The sequence below is a fragment of the Cherax quadricarinatus genome, chromosome 26, assembly GCF_038502225.1.
Source record: "Cherax quadricarinatus isolate ZL_2023a chromosome 26, ASM3850222v1, whole genome shotgun sequence".
NCBI classification, from domain to species: Eukaryota; Metazoa; Arthropoda; class Malacostraca; order Decapoda; family Parastacidae; genus Cherax; species Cherax quadricarinatus.
In genome coordinates this window covers 38,578,737-38,593,449 of record NC_091317.1, presented here as the reverse complement: position 1 = coordinate 38,593,449, position 14,713 = coordinate 38,578,737, and the positions used below count along the sequence as shown (strand labels likewise).

Here is a 14,713-nt window from a genome sequence, read left to right as displayed (position 1 = left end):
CGACCAATGATGTTAATCCGCTCCAGAGAGCTTATCGTTAGACGAAACTATCGTTAGTTAATGTTGCAGTTTAAAAATTGTAGTGTAAAGCACCCTTCTGGCAAGACAGTGATGGAGTGAATGATGGTGAAAGTTTTTCTTTTTCGGGCCACCCTGCCTTGGTGGGAATCTGCCAGTGTGTTAATAATAATAAAAAAAATTAATTTTCCCCATAAGAAATAATGAAAATCCAATTAACCCGTTCCAGACAGCCAAAAGTAGTAAATTTTTTTTTTCATGAAATATACATTTCCCTACAAAGAAAACAATGAGACATACACAATAACTACATAAATGTTAAAATGACACTTACCTTTATTGAAGAGTACTGATGAGTGATGAGACACTTTTTCTTGAACACACTGGGATTTTCAGTGATACATGAGTAAAGGCTTCACTTTGCAATCCCCACTAGCATTACAACAAAACATGAGAGTTAGCCTGTCTTTCATAGGCTTGTGTCCTGGGAGTGCCTTTTCCTCCTGAGTAATGTAGGTCCTGTTTGGCATTTTCTTCCGGAACAGGCCTGCTTCGTCACAATTGAACACTTGTTGCGGTTGGAATTTTTCAGCTTCACCATGCCTTATCACACTGTGTATGCCACTACGATTCTTAAATCTCTCAAACCAACCTTTGCTGGCCTTAAATTCACCAATATGAGCACTAGTTCCAGGCATTTTTTCCTGTTCACCTGGGTGTTAGTTGACTGGTGTGGGTCGCATCCTGGGGGACAAGATTTAGGACCCCAATGGAAATAAGTTAGACAGTCCTCAATGATGCACTGACTTTCTTGGGTTATCCTTGGTGGCTAACCCTCTGGGGTTAATTGTTTCTCAGTAATTGTTTCTCGTTAACCCTTTCAGGATTTTCGACATACTAGTAAGGCTTACGCACCAGGGTCATTGACGTACTAGTACACCTAAATTCTAGCGCCTTCAAATCTAGTAAGAGAAAGCTGGTAGGCCTACATATGAAAGAATGGGTCCATGTGGTCAGTGTGCACAGTATAAAAAAAAATCCTGCAGCACACTGTGCATAATGGGAAAAAAACTCTGACTGTATTTTTGGTTTAAAACAGCGGCTTTGCAGTGTATTTTCGTATGGTATTTATGGTTGTATTTTAGTTTTCCTGGTCTCATTTTATAGAATGGAAGACATATTACAGAAAATGAGATGATTTTGATTGGTTTCACAATGAAAAGTACCTTGAAATTGAGCTCGAAGTAGCAGAAATGTTTGATTTTTACCAAAGTTAAAAAGTAAACAAATCATGCCAAGCGTCCAATACACGTCAACTGGCGAGTCTAATATTCTTTCACAAGTGTGCTGATATTATTTATACCATTTCTACACCATTTCTACACTAATGCAGTAGTCTGCATAACAGTAAATCTTCTATTTTTTGTGAGAATAAAAATTCAAAGTGGAAAGCTATAGAGATGTAAGAGGGGTCTGGGGACGTGACTAATGAACAGAGAAAATGTTATTTTAGCACCAGGAATGTCTTTCTTGTTTATTCTGGACCCTATTTCGAAATTGGCATCTTCTGAAATTTGTGTGAAATTGGCAAAATTGCCAATTTCTGACCACTTTATTGGATAGTTGAAATCAGCAAATGGGTAGTTTCTTGTTCTCATTCGATAGAAAAAATGGAGTTCTAGCAAAACAGGTATGATTTTTGTCGACTAGTACACTGGAATTGGCCGAAAATAGGGCTCAAAGTGGGCAAAATCGCAGATGTGTAAACATCATCAAGACCTCTAACTTCGCGAGAGCATAATTCCGTAAGTTTTCCATCAAATTTCATACTTTTGGTGTCATTATGATCGGGAAAAGATTCTCTATTATCTCAAAAGAAAATGTAATTTTTTTTTTCCAAAAAATTTTCGACCCTGAGAACGAGTTTAGGAGAGGGTCTCTCGACCCTGAGAGGGTTAAGCCACACCAAAAACACTCTCGCCACATCTTTGAGTAGTACAGCTGATGGTGGTGGAGCAGCAGCTGACCGTGGTACAGCAGCAGCTGATGGTGGTGCAGCAACACCTGACAGTGGTGCAGCAGCAGCTGACCGTGGTACGATAGTATTTCGATAGTATTTCTCACCCTTTTTACCACAGGGTTGGCACTAGAAGCTTTCTTTGGGCCCATGGTGGCTTATTTAGCAGTTACAAGCACTAAAAACAATGGAATTATACAAAATTGACAAATAAATAATGTATAAATAGTTGTAAGCAATCATCAAAGACTATTTAAACCAATTTCAATCTTACCTGAAAAACAGGAAACAATCTGTGTACCATTTTAACTGAATCAGAGCCCTTCATCGAGTTCCACAAGGCATTATTGTGGGCCCCTTTTACTCTTTTTTTTTTTTCACGCTGTATAAGTGATGTGCCTATTAGTGTGAAATTTCTAATATATACAGATGATAGCTGTTAGGAAAAAGGTCAAAAGGATATAGATAAAATACTATAAGTAGAACTAGTTGCACAGTCAATAGAGGAAATCAGGAGTGATATTATTTGGTTCAATATATAACCTAAGGCAAGTTAATAATATTAAGGTACAGCATTATGTACTATGGAACCTCTCTTTCAACAGTAACTTCTGTGAAATAGATTTAGAAAAATCCTTTGATCCTTGCATGTCATGTTAATTGTTAACCCTTTCAAAGTCGACAGGCCTTCTCAGAGACTTGTTCTCAGGGTCGGCCAAATTTAAAAAAAAAAAAGAAAAAAAATTCTTATGAAAAGATAGAGAATCTTTTCCCGATCATAATGACACCAAAAGTATGAAATTTTATGGAAAACTTACGGAATTATGCTCTCGTGAAGTTAGCGGTCTCGACGATGTTTACACATTGGCAATTTTGCCCACTTTGAGCCCCATTTTCGGCCAATTCCAGTGTACTTGTCGACAAAAATCATAACTATTTAGCTAGAACTCTGTCTTTTCCATCAAATGAGTACAAGAAATCACCCATTTCACCGATTTCAACTATCCAATACAGTGGTCAGAATTTAGCAATTTTGCCAATTTCACAAAAATTTCAAAAGTTGCCAATTTCCGAATAGGGTCCAGAATAAACAAGAAAGACATTCCTGGCACTAAAATAACATTTCCTCTGTTCATTAGTCATGTCCCCACGCCCCTCTTACATTCTTTTGCTTTCCACTTTGAATTTTTATTCTCACAAAAAATAGAAGATTTACTGTTATGCAGACTACTGCATTGGTGTAGAAATGGTATAAATAATATCAGCGCACTTGTGAAAGAATATTAGACTCACCAGTTGACGTGTATTGGACGCATAGCATGATTTGTTTACTTTTGAACTTTGGTAAAAATCGAACATTTCTGCTACTTTGAGCTCAATTTCAAGGTACTTTTCTTTGTTCAACATCATCTCAATTTCTGTAATATGTCTTCCATTCTATGAGGCCAGGAAAACTAGAATACAATAATAAATACCATACGCAGTGCAAAGTCGCTTTTTTTATCATTACACACTATGTGCTGCAGAATTTTTTTTATATCACGCGCACTGACCACATAGACCCATTCTTTCATATGTAGGCCTACCAGCTTTCTCTCACTAGATTTGAGGGCGCTAGAATTTAGGTGTACAGGGGCCCGAGACTGTTCAACTGCCTCCCAGCATACATAAGGGGGATTACCAACAGACCCCTGGCAGTCTTCAAGCTGGCACTGGACAAGCACCTAAAGTCGGTTCCTGACCAGCCGGGCTGTGGCTCATACGTTGGTTTGCGTGCAGCCAGCAGCAACAGCCTGGTTGATCAGGCTCTGATCCACCAGGAGGCCTGGTCACAGACCGGGCCACGGGGGCGTTGACCCCCGGAACTCTCTCCAGGTAAACTCCAGGTACTTCAAAAACCCTGGCTCGTAAGCTGTACTAGTACGGCCGAAACCCTGAAAGGGTTAACAGTGTAGAAAAATAAAAATACCAGGTTAAAATTTCTCTATAAACAGATGCATTACCTTCCAGCTCAAGCATGCAAAACCAATGTTGAGCTCTATACAATGTTATGTAGGTTACTCATGTCCTTCATGGTACTCTGCCTTAACAAAAAAGCTGAAATGGATTACAAATTACCCAAAATAAGATGAAGAAAACACATGCAGGTCAGGATGAGTTACAAAAACTGCAAATGCTAATAGTAGATAGTCAAGCAGCTGAAATTAAACCATGTATACAAAATTACTAACAACCATTGTTCAGAATACTTTCCTTCAAATTTTGTAAAGGTTAAGAACTAAGGTCAGGAACCCACAGTGGGTTATCAGGCTTCAAACACCTATTACAATATACAACAATAAAGGATAGGAATAGGGTACTGATCAAATAAAGGTCATCACAGTATAAATCAATTTATAACTTGAGCTAAATACCTAATGATTTCTTCTCCACTATAGGACAAAACCTTGCCAATAAAATCCCAAGCTCAGATACCCCACCAAATGACTACCTCACTGGCTGGCAACTACCCGAACACACTGTTCCTAGCTCCGATTAACCCATGCGAAGTCTCCCTTATTATCAACGCACTAAAAAACAAGGCAGGAGATTTAAATACCTTACCACCCTTTATATACAAAAAAGTGTCACAAGTACTATCACCAATCATTGCAACACTCTTTAATAAATCCATTGAATCCTCCACCTTCCCTACAGCTCTCAAAACAGCAAGGGTCACCCCGATCCATAAAGGAGGAGACCAAACAGAGTTGAATAACTATAGGCCAATATCCAATTTACACCCTCTCTCAAAAATCTTCGAAAAATTAATTCATAAACGAAACTACTCCTACCTCATCTCCCAAAACATTCTCAACCCCTGCCAATTTGGATTCAGGCCTAATAAAAATACTAATGATGCTATTATACACATGCTAGAACATATATACACTGCAATAGAGAAAAAGAAGTCCCACTGGGGATCTTCATTGACTTACGTAAAGCTTTTGATACAGTTGACCATGACTTGCTCCACGTAAAATTGTCACACTATGGTATTAGAGGGCACTCCCTCAACTACCTCAAGTCATACCTCAGCAACAGAAGCCAATATGTGTACGCAAATGGGGCAAGCTCTTCCGCTCAACCAATTACAGTTGGTGTCCCACAGGGAAGTGTCCTTGGCCCTCTTCTCTTTCTCCTATACATAAATGACCTACCAAATGCTTCGCAATTACTCAAACCCACACTTTTTGCAGATGACACTACATACGTCTTCTCTCACCCGAGCCCAGTCACGCTAGCCAATACTGTAAACACCGAATTACAGAAAATATCTACCTGGATGAGGACTAACAAACTTACACTAAACATTGACAAAACCTACTTCATTCAGTTTGGTAACAGAGCTACAGATGTACCTCTTAACATAACGATAAACAGATCACCTATCACAAAGCTAACAGAGGGAAAATTCTTAGGAATCCACCTTGATAATAGACTCAAATTTCATACACATATACAACAAATTTCTAAGAAAATTTCCAAGACTGTAGGCATACTATCGAAGATACGGTACTATGTTCCACAGTCAGCCCTCCTGGCCCTTTATCACTCTCTTATTTACCCCTATCTCACCTATGGAATTTGTGCATGGGGCTCAACAAAAATTAACCATCTCAGACCACTAATTACCCAACAAAAGGCTGCAGTTAGAATGATAACAAATTCTCACTACAGGCAGCACACTCCACCAATATTCAAAACACTAAACCTACTCACCATACAAAACATCCATACTTATTACTGCACCTATTACATACATAGAACACTTAACTCTGATATTAACCCTCCCCTCAAACATCTCCTTGCCAACCTCAACAGAACACATGACCATAACACAAGGCACAGATCACTCTTTGATGTTCCTCGTGTCCATCTCACGCTATGCAAAAACTCAATGCACATAAAAGGCCCTAAAATCTGGAATTCATTACCTGCAAATATAAAAGAAACACTACCTGTTTATAAATTCAAGTCTCTTCTCAAAGATCACTTACTCACTCAAAACCAAATAAATACTGAATAACTGAACCTTATAAATTGTATATCCTATATGTTACTCACAATTATATCACACAAATGTTAAACCTAGGACCCAATCTAACTTTGTTATTTTTTTAAATACATTACCTAACAGAATACTCCATTCGACTGAATGTACAGCAATGCATGCAACCATATGACCTGTCTTTGTAATACTCATTTGTGCTTTATAGTTATCTGTTTACAATAATGTTTTATCACTGATTTCATCATTGCTTAGTTAATCTTAAGTTAATTTTAAGCCAGCCCGTAATGCTATGCATATAAGTGGCTTTGGCATGCTGCTCTTACCTGTATTTTTTTGTACCTCTGTATGTATGCTAAAAAAATGAATGAAGCTGGAGAAACAAAGAGCAATAATTTCTTGTACTGATAACATGGTCATAATGCAGCACTAATCAGACAGACATTTATGAATTATGTTAATATGGTTACTGATAGAGCACACAGCACACATGCTGAATGTCCGTGGTTAGATTCCTGGCACAGATGGAAGCATTGGGCAAGTCTCCTTACACCTGCTGCCCTGCTCACTTAGCAGCAAGGTACCTGGGTGTTAGTTGACTGTTGTGGGTCACATCATGGAGGACAAGATTAACCCTTTCGGAGTTTCAGCCGTACTAGTACGGCTTACGCTCCAGGGTTTTTGACGTAATAGTACGCATAAATTCTAGCGCCCTCAAATCTAGCAAGAGAAAGCTGGTAGGCCTACATATGAAAGAATGGGTCTATGTGGTCAGTGTGCGCAGTATAAAAAAAATCCTGCAGCACACAGGCACACAGTGCGTAATGAGAAAAAAAAACTTTCACCATGTTTTTGGTTTAAAACTGACTTTGCACTGTATTTTCATATGGTATTTATGGTTGTATTCTAGTTTTCCTGGTCTTATTTTATAGAATGGAAGACATATTACAGAAATTGAGATAATTCTGATTGGTTTCACAATGAAAATTATCTTGAAATTGAGCTCAGAGTAGCAGAAATGTTCGATTTTTTACAAAGTTCAAAAGTAAACAAATCATGCCACGTGTCCAATACATGTCAACTGGTGAATCTAATATTCTTTCACAAGTGCACTGGTATTATTTATACCATTTCTACACCATTTCTACACTAATACAGTAGTCTGCATAACAGTAAATCTTCTATTTTTTGTGAGAATAAAAATTCAAAGTGGAAAGCAAAAGAAATGTAAGAGGGGCATGGGGATGTGACTAATGAACAAAAGAAATGTTATTTTAGTGCCAGGAATGTCTTTCTTGTTTATTCTGGACACTATTTCAAAATTGGCATCTTTTGAAACTTGTGTGAAATTGGCAAAATTGCTAAATTCTGACCACTTTATTGGATAGTTGAAATAGGTAAATGGGTGGTTTCTTGTACTCATTCGATAGAAAAAACAGAGTTCTAGCAAAATAGTTATGATTTTTGTCAACTAGTACACTGGAATTAGCCGAAAATAGGGCTTGGGTCAAAGGGGATTCCACTCCCATTTCCCCCAGGTCCTACATGCCCCTAATGGATTTAGCACTTCCCTTGATTACAGTAACAATAATAATAATAATAACAATTATAATAAACCCAGGATAATTCAATAAAGGCAGAAAATATGACTTATTTTCATTAGTCCCTCGACATTTTTACACAGGTATTTGTAAGAATTTGTTTGCATTTTTAACCTTGAGGGTCAGCCACCCATAATAAGTCAATAAAGTCAGTCTGTCATTGTGGACTGTCTTATTTCTATTGGGCCCTTTAACTCTTTGAGGGTCGCCAGGCCCTCTCAGAGACTTGTTCTCAGGGTCGCCAAAATTAAAAAAAAAAAAATTATTATTTTTTCTTACGAAAAGATAGAGAATCTTTTCCCGATCATAATGACACCAGAAGTATGAAATTTGATGGAAAACTTACGGAATTATGCTCTCGCAAAGTTAGTGGTCTCGACGACGCTTAAACATCATCAAGACACCAAATGACTTCGAACAGGCGATAAATGACATGCCCATGCACTCTGCCCCAGGGCCAGACTCGTGGAACTCCGGGTTCATCAACAACTGCAAGAAGCCCCTATCACGAGCTTTTACCATCCTATGGAGAGGGAGCATGGACACGGGGGTCGTCCCACAGTTACTAAAAACAACAGACAGCCTCACTCCACAAAGGGGGCAGTAAAGCAATAGCAAAGAACTACAGACCGATAGCACTAACATCCCATATCATTAAAATCTTTGAAAGGGTCATAAGAAGCAAGATCGCCACCCATCTAGAAATCCATCAATTACACAACCCAGGGCAACATGGGTTTAGACTAAGTAAGTTGCTCTTGTCTGTCTCAACTATTGGATCACTACGACACAGTCCTAGATGCACCAAAAGACAAAAAGAATGCAGATGTAATATATACAGACTTTGCAAAAGCCTTCGACAAGTGAGACCATGGCGTAATAGCGCACAAAATGCGTGCTAAAGGAATAACAGGAAAAGTTGGTAGATGGATTTATAATTTCCTCACAAACAGAACACAAAGAGTAGTAGTCAACAGAGTAAAGTCCGAGGCGCCTACGGTGAAAAGCTCTGTTCCACAAGGCACAGTATTCGCTCCCATCTTGTTTCTCATCCTCATATCTGACATAGACAAGGATGTCAGCCACAGCACCGTGTCTTCCTTTGCAGATGACACCCAAATCTGCATGACAGTGTCTTCCATTGCAGACACTGTAAGGTTCCAGGCGGACATCAACCAAATCTTTCAACGGGCTGCAGAAAACAATATGAAGTTCAACGATGAGAAATTTCAATTACTCCGATAAGGTAAACAAGGGGAAATTAAAACTTCGTCAAAGTACAAAACAAATTCCAGCCACAAAATAGAGCGAAAAACTAACATCAAAGACCTGGGAGTGATCATGTCGGAGGATCTCACCTTCAAGGCCCATAACATTGTATCAATCGCATCTGCTAGAAAATTGACAGGATGGATAATTAGAACCTTCAAAACTAGGGATGTCAAGCCCATGATGGCACTCTTCAGGTCACTTGTTCTATCTAGGCTGGAATATTGCTGCACACTAACAGCACCTTTCAAGGCAGGTGAAATTGCTGACCTAGAAAATGTACAGAGAACCTTCACGGCACGCATAACGGAGATAAAACACCTCAATTACTGGGAGCGCTTGAGGTTCCTGAACCTGTATTCCCTGGAATGCAAGCGGGAGAGATACATAATTATACACACCTGGAAAATCCTAGAGTGACTAGTACCGAACTTGCACACGAAAATCACTCACAACAAATGCAAAAGACTTGGCAGACGATGCAACATCCCCCCAATGAAAAGCAGGGGTGTCACTAGCACATTAAGAGACAATACAATAAGTGTCAGTGGCCCGAGACTGTTCAACTGCCTCCCAGCATACATAAGGGGATTACCAATAGACCTCTGACAGTCTTCAAGCTGGCACCTAAAGTCGGTACTTGACCAGCCGGGCTGCGCCTCGTACGTTGGATTGCGTGCAGTCAGCAATAACAGCCTGGTTGATCAGGCTCTGATCCACCAGGAGGCCTGGTCACAGACCGGGCCATGGGGGCGTTGACCCCCGGAACTCTCTCCAGGTAAACTCCAGGTAATCCAGGATAATTCAATGAATGGAAAAATTATATTTTCAGTAAAAATTTTTTATTAACAATAAATATTATTAGTTATAATAGACAACTGCCTTTCAGAGGATTTTGGTCATTAATTATAAACTGAACTCTATTAAATTGGATGCATTGTAAAATTTAAATTAATGTCCAGGTTCCCCTGGGCATTAATAGGGGTTATGTACACCTGAACAGTAAGAGATAATAAGGTTTGACTTAAAGATGATTAATTCTAATTCCCTGGATCATGATCATAAAGAACAAGAAGAAACACTGTAAATATCTAGAATTTCACAACTATGTACTTTTCCACGTATAACATGTAGCATATTATAAAAGTGTTTAATGTCAATTAAAATAAGATTTATATTGGTTTACCTGATGTGGGTCAAGATGGTGAGGGAGGAGCCCCTGTGAGGCTGCCAGGGTACACACATGTCTGACAAACTTGTGATCACAACGCAGGTACACCACATCATTAAGCTGGTCGAAGATCAGCACCGCCAGCATCCTGATGGATCCTTCAACCACCTCCTTCACTCTACTCCCATACACCACTGGGGGTCCTTCCCCTGCTCCTGAGAGGATCCTGGAGATCCTTTCTTCTGTTACTGTTGATTCTTCCTCTGCTCCTGAAGATCTTTCCCTTTATTCCTGGAGATCCTTCCCTTTATTCCTGGAGATCCTTTCCTATGTTATTGAAGATCCTTCCTCTGCTTCCAGAGATCTTTCCTCTGCACATGCAGATCTTTCCCTCTAAGAGATCCTGTGCTCCAGGAGATCCTGTGCTCCTAGAGATCCTTCTCTCTGTTCCTGGAGATATTTTGTTCCTGGATGTCACCTGACACACCAGTCAAGCAGCGTCTGCTACTTCTGTCAGCTGAATGTCACCTGACTGAAACTCATATAGGTACAGCGGGTATTACCAAGCCGCCAGTCAAATCCTAAATAATTTTATATCTTTCCTTTTGATTGGTCGACATTTCGTCGTGGTAATGTAAATAATATCTTAAAGAGAAAGATCAAAACATACGTTTTCTTTTGTGGTAATGGATGTGTCTGGGGAAACTTGCTTATTTAGCCCTATAGAAGCTCGACATGAAAGAAGCGTTATATAATATCTTTATTTACTACAAGTACATGTACATGGTATAGAGACCTAGCTGACATCAATGACATACTACCATATAGCAAGCCGCTTGTTATGCTCTCAGAGCATTTCGGGCAAATTAGGTCAGTTTTTGTCTCAGGATGCGACCCACACCAGTCGACCAACTCCTAGGTACCCATTTTACTGATGGGTGAACATAGTCAACCGGTGTAAAGAAACACGCCTAATGTTTCTACCCTCGCTGAGAATCGAACCCAGACTTCGCCGTTTGAAGCGAGAGCTTTAGCCACCAGGCCACGGGCCACGAAAATGAATTACAGTAGAAATAAACTGACTCAGGATATATACACTGAGAAGCGTGTTTCTCTCAGCGTATATATGCTGAGAGTTTGCCTTAATCCCTATTTTAGGGTTTGGAGTATTCATGTCTGGTGATGAAAAGGTTGCATACAGCCTTAATGGCTAGTGTAGTCGATAGGCTTTGAATTCAACATTTACACGAATGTTAACTATACAAGATATCACTTTCCTCCTGTAGCTTTACTCTTTATTTCTGTAGCTTTATTACATAACCTTTGATTAAAATTGCAGACCAGTCAGCCAAACAGTTCTAAGGATATAACACATAATGACTCTGAAGTCTCAAAAGGGAAAAATAATCCCAGTGATAATAATCATAATTAAGAGTTAAATAGGCACATATCAAGTGACAGGAATCAGTAATAGTGGTTCCTCACATCAAAGTAAGAGGAATAAGTACCTCAGTAAGAGTAACCCAGTTAATAAGAGGTCAGGCAAGGAAAAGAGAGACTGCCTCTTCTGCAAGGGTATTCATTTCACTAAAAATTGTAATGCCTGTAATTCGTGGGATATTAAAGTGGAAAGAATGAAAGAACTTGACAGATTTATCAGATGTCTAGACAATCATAATGTAAAGGATTGTCATACCAAATTGAACAGTTGCTACCAATGCAACAAGGGAAGGCACCATACAGTTATGTGCAGGGTTGTATGTAATTCTTATAATAATGGTGACAATAATGATAATGTTAATAACCCTGACACTACAGTGACTGAGGTAAAGGTTGCAGCTAATGGCAATAATGATGGCCTAGCTAAGGTAGCCTTGCCGGTGTTGGATGTAATAATTTAGGATAAAGGGCATAAATCGAAAACCATGTGGCGTCACTCTCCTCAACACTGGTACGGGCCATGTAATATATGGCAGACTACTGCCTAGTAATAATGACTAGAGGAAGTAGTAAATACAGTCACGGTGTCTTACTCATGAAAGGTCAACCCAGTACAAGTATTCTTCTATCGAGGGTGATGTTGAACCAGTCTAATTTGTGGGAGCTGGACAGCATAGGGATTAATATAAATGAGGAAAGTCCAAATGAATCCATTACTCAGGAACAATACCTGAAGGATGTTAAATGTGAATCTGGACATTACTGGGTGCGACTTCCGTGGAAGCTCAACCGTCCAGAATTACCTACTAATTATAGGATGGCGTATGGACAGTTGAAGGGCCCAGCTCTGCGAACTGAGCAAGACACCAAAATTGTTGACTGCTTATAATTATATAATTAATAAACAATTAAATAATAAATTGTTCCTACTTCCGGCGACGATAAATGCACACCTTAAGTGCACAGGTGGTCCACTGAGCGAAGTAATTGGGTAAATAATCTTATGTGGACAATTTCCGGGTGTGACGTCAACTGAAGAGGAACTAATGAGGATATGTGAAGGGGTTAATGAAATAGTGCAAGGATGCCCCTGAGGGAATGGAACAGTAATTAGTCCATTTTGAGGGATCAATAAATATGGATAGCCCTGGAGTTGAAGTGCCTATATGCAGTAAGGTGCTGGGGCTGACTTGGGACACTGAGAGAGACTTGTTATTGTTAACGTCTCATAAGTCCAGTATGCCCAATAGATTAACCCAGGGAGCATAGGCTTATGCTCCTGAGGGAATGGAACAGTAATTAGTCCATTTTGAGGGATCAATAAATATGGATAGCCCTGGGGTTGAAGTGCCTATATGCAGTAATGTGCTGGGGCTGACTTGGGGCACTGAGAGAGACTTGTTATCGTTAAAGTCTCATAATTCCAGTATGCCCAATAAATTAACCCAGAGAGCATAGGCTTAGTGTCACACCTTACAATAAGAGGGAAACTGTTAATACCAGAAGCATGGAAGCTTGAGTGTGCTTTGGATGGAGCCTACCTGAGGAATTAACAGGTGGAAAGAATTAATGGGGGATTATGTAAATACCAGTGTTGGAGTTCCCAAGCCAGGTGGCCAGTGGAGATGGGAAAAATTGTACTCCACGTTATTTAAGTCGTCTAACAACGACCTCCGCCCGGCGGCAGTGTAGAAAATAAATTCCCATAATTATACTGTATATTTTTTTATAATGTAAATATACATGATTAATGCATTACTGTTGTTCTAAATTGTATTTTGAATAGAACCAACAGGGTTCCCTTTTGCGCCTGCGCTGATGTGCTGGGGGACAGGTCGACTCAGGGCATGGACGCGGCGGGAGTTTTTTGAATGTAGTGAGGAGGCTGTGAAAACATGGGACCAGGAAATTGGCGTTCACGGCGGCCTAAAGATTAATATAGGCCTCACTTCATAATAGGAAGTGTTGTAACTGTTCCTGGTGAAGAGTGAAGGACCGTGATTTGCGGGACCTGCGTAATAAAGTGGTAAAATGAGTGAATAATGGTAAGACCGGGGGTGACTGGCGCATCGCCATGGAGCATGGACTGTGTCCCAGGGAAAAATACCTGTGGTTTAATCATCACTCATCGGTCTCAGATCTTAATGGAGTGGCCTCCAATGTGTATAATAATTAGGAGACATTAAACCGTATGGTGGGCTAAGAAGTAATCAGTGATAATAACACCAAGTTAAGAGAATGTGTGAAGTGAAATGAGTCGCCGTTCTCAGAGTGAGCATCTGTTTATCTCGTGTTCCTGTCTCGAGGATAGTGAAGTTTTTATGGAGTCACGACTTCTAAACCGGGACAAACCAACGGATACCTCGTCCTGCTGGAATAAGAACCGTGTCGGTGTAGCAGGACATCGAAATGTGATGGTGAATGGAGGAAATAAGGAGCATCAATCACCCACAGTTAAGTAACCCACAGTTAAGTAACCTAACTGGCCAGTAGCAGACTGATACTGGCCAGTTAGGTATGTTGTAATTGGATAGGTTATGGGTGATCCAGCAACTTCAAGTGACCACCAGAGAATATCTGGTAAGTGGTGGGATTATGTACAAGCGTTTTTCCTTGATGGATATATCCATGTGTAACCTACCCCCCTCCCTTCATTCAGTTAAACTAATATAATCTATACAGTCCACAATTAATTAGTAGCGCCGTACTTGTGGGTGCTATCCAATTTATACTGGTCTCGGATAGATATGGATAAGATTGTGAGGGTCGAGGGGGCCACCGGCAGTGACCAGAGGTGGTTAAGTTTTCTCACATGTCTACACGGGGTGACTACGGTAAACAATATAGTTGTTGTCTCCCAGTGAGATTACTCGTATGCATGTAATTTATTTATTTATTTATTTAGAAATTTAGAAATTTAGCATACAAACAGAGGTACAAAAAATACAGGTAAGAGCAGCATGCCAAAGCCACTTATATGCATAGCATTACGGGCTGGCTTAAAATTAACTTAAGATTAACTAAGCAATGATGAAATCAGTGATAAGACATTATTGTAAACAGATAACTATAAAATACAAATGAGTATTACAAAGACAGGTCATATGGTTGCTTGCATTGCTGTTCATTCAGTAGAATGGAGTATT

The 14,713-nt window shown here is 39.7% G+C and overlaps 1 protein-coding gene across 1 annotated transcript in view; it reads right to left on the bottom strand.

Annotated features, from left to right (window-relative positions):
* HPS1 (Hermansky-Pudlak syndrome 1 protein) overlaps positions 1-10,727 on the bottom strand; it is a 107,616-nt gene extending 96,889 nt beyond the window's left edge. The window contains exon 1 of the mRNA XM_070088942.1: positions 10,143-10,727. Within this exon, the coding sequence (XP_069945043.1) occupies positions 10,143-10,274 (132 nt within the window). The 5' untranslated portion in view covers positions 10,275-10,727. The remainder of the gene's footprint in view (positions 1-10,142) is intronic.
* Between the last annotated feature and the right edge of the window lie 3,986 nt (positions 10,728-14,713).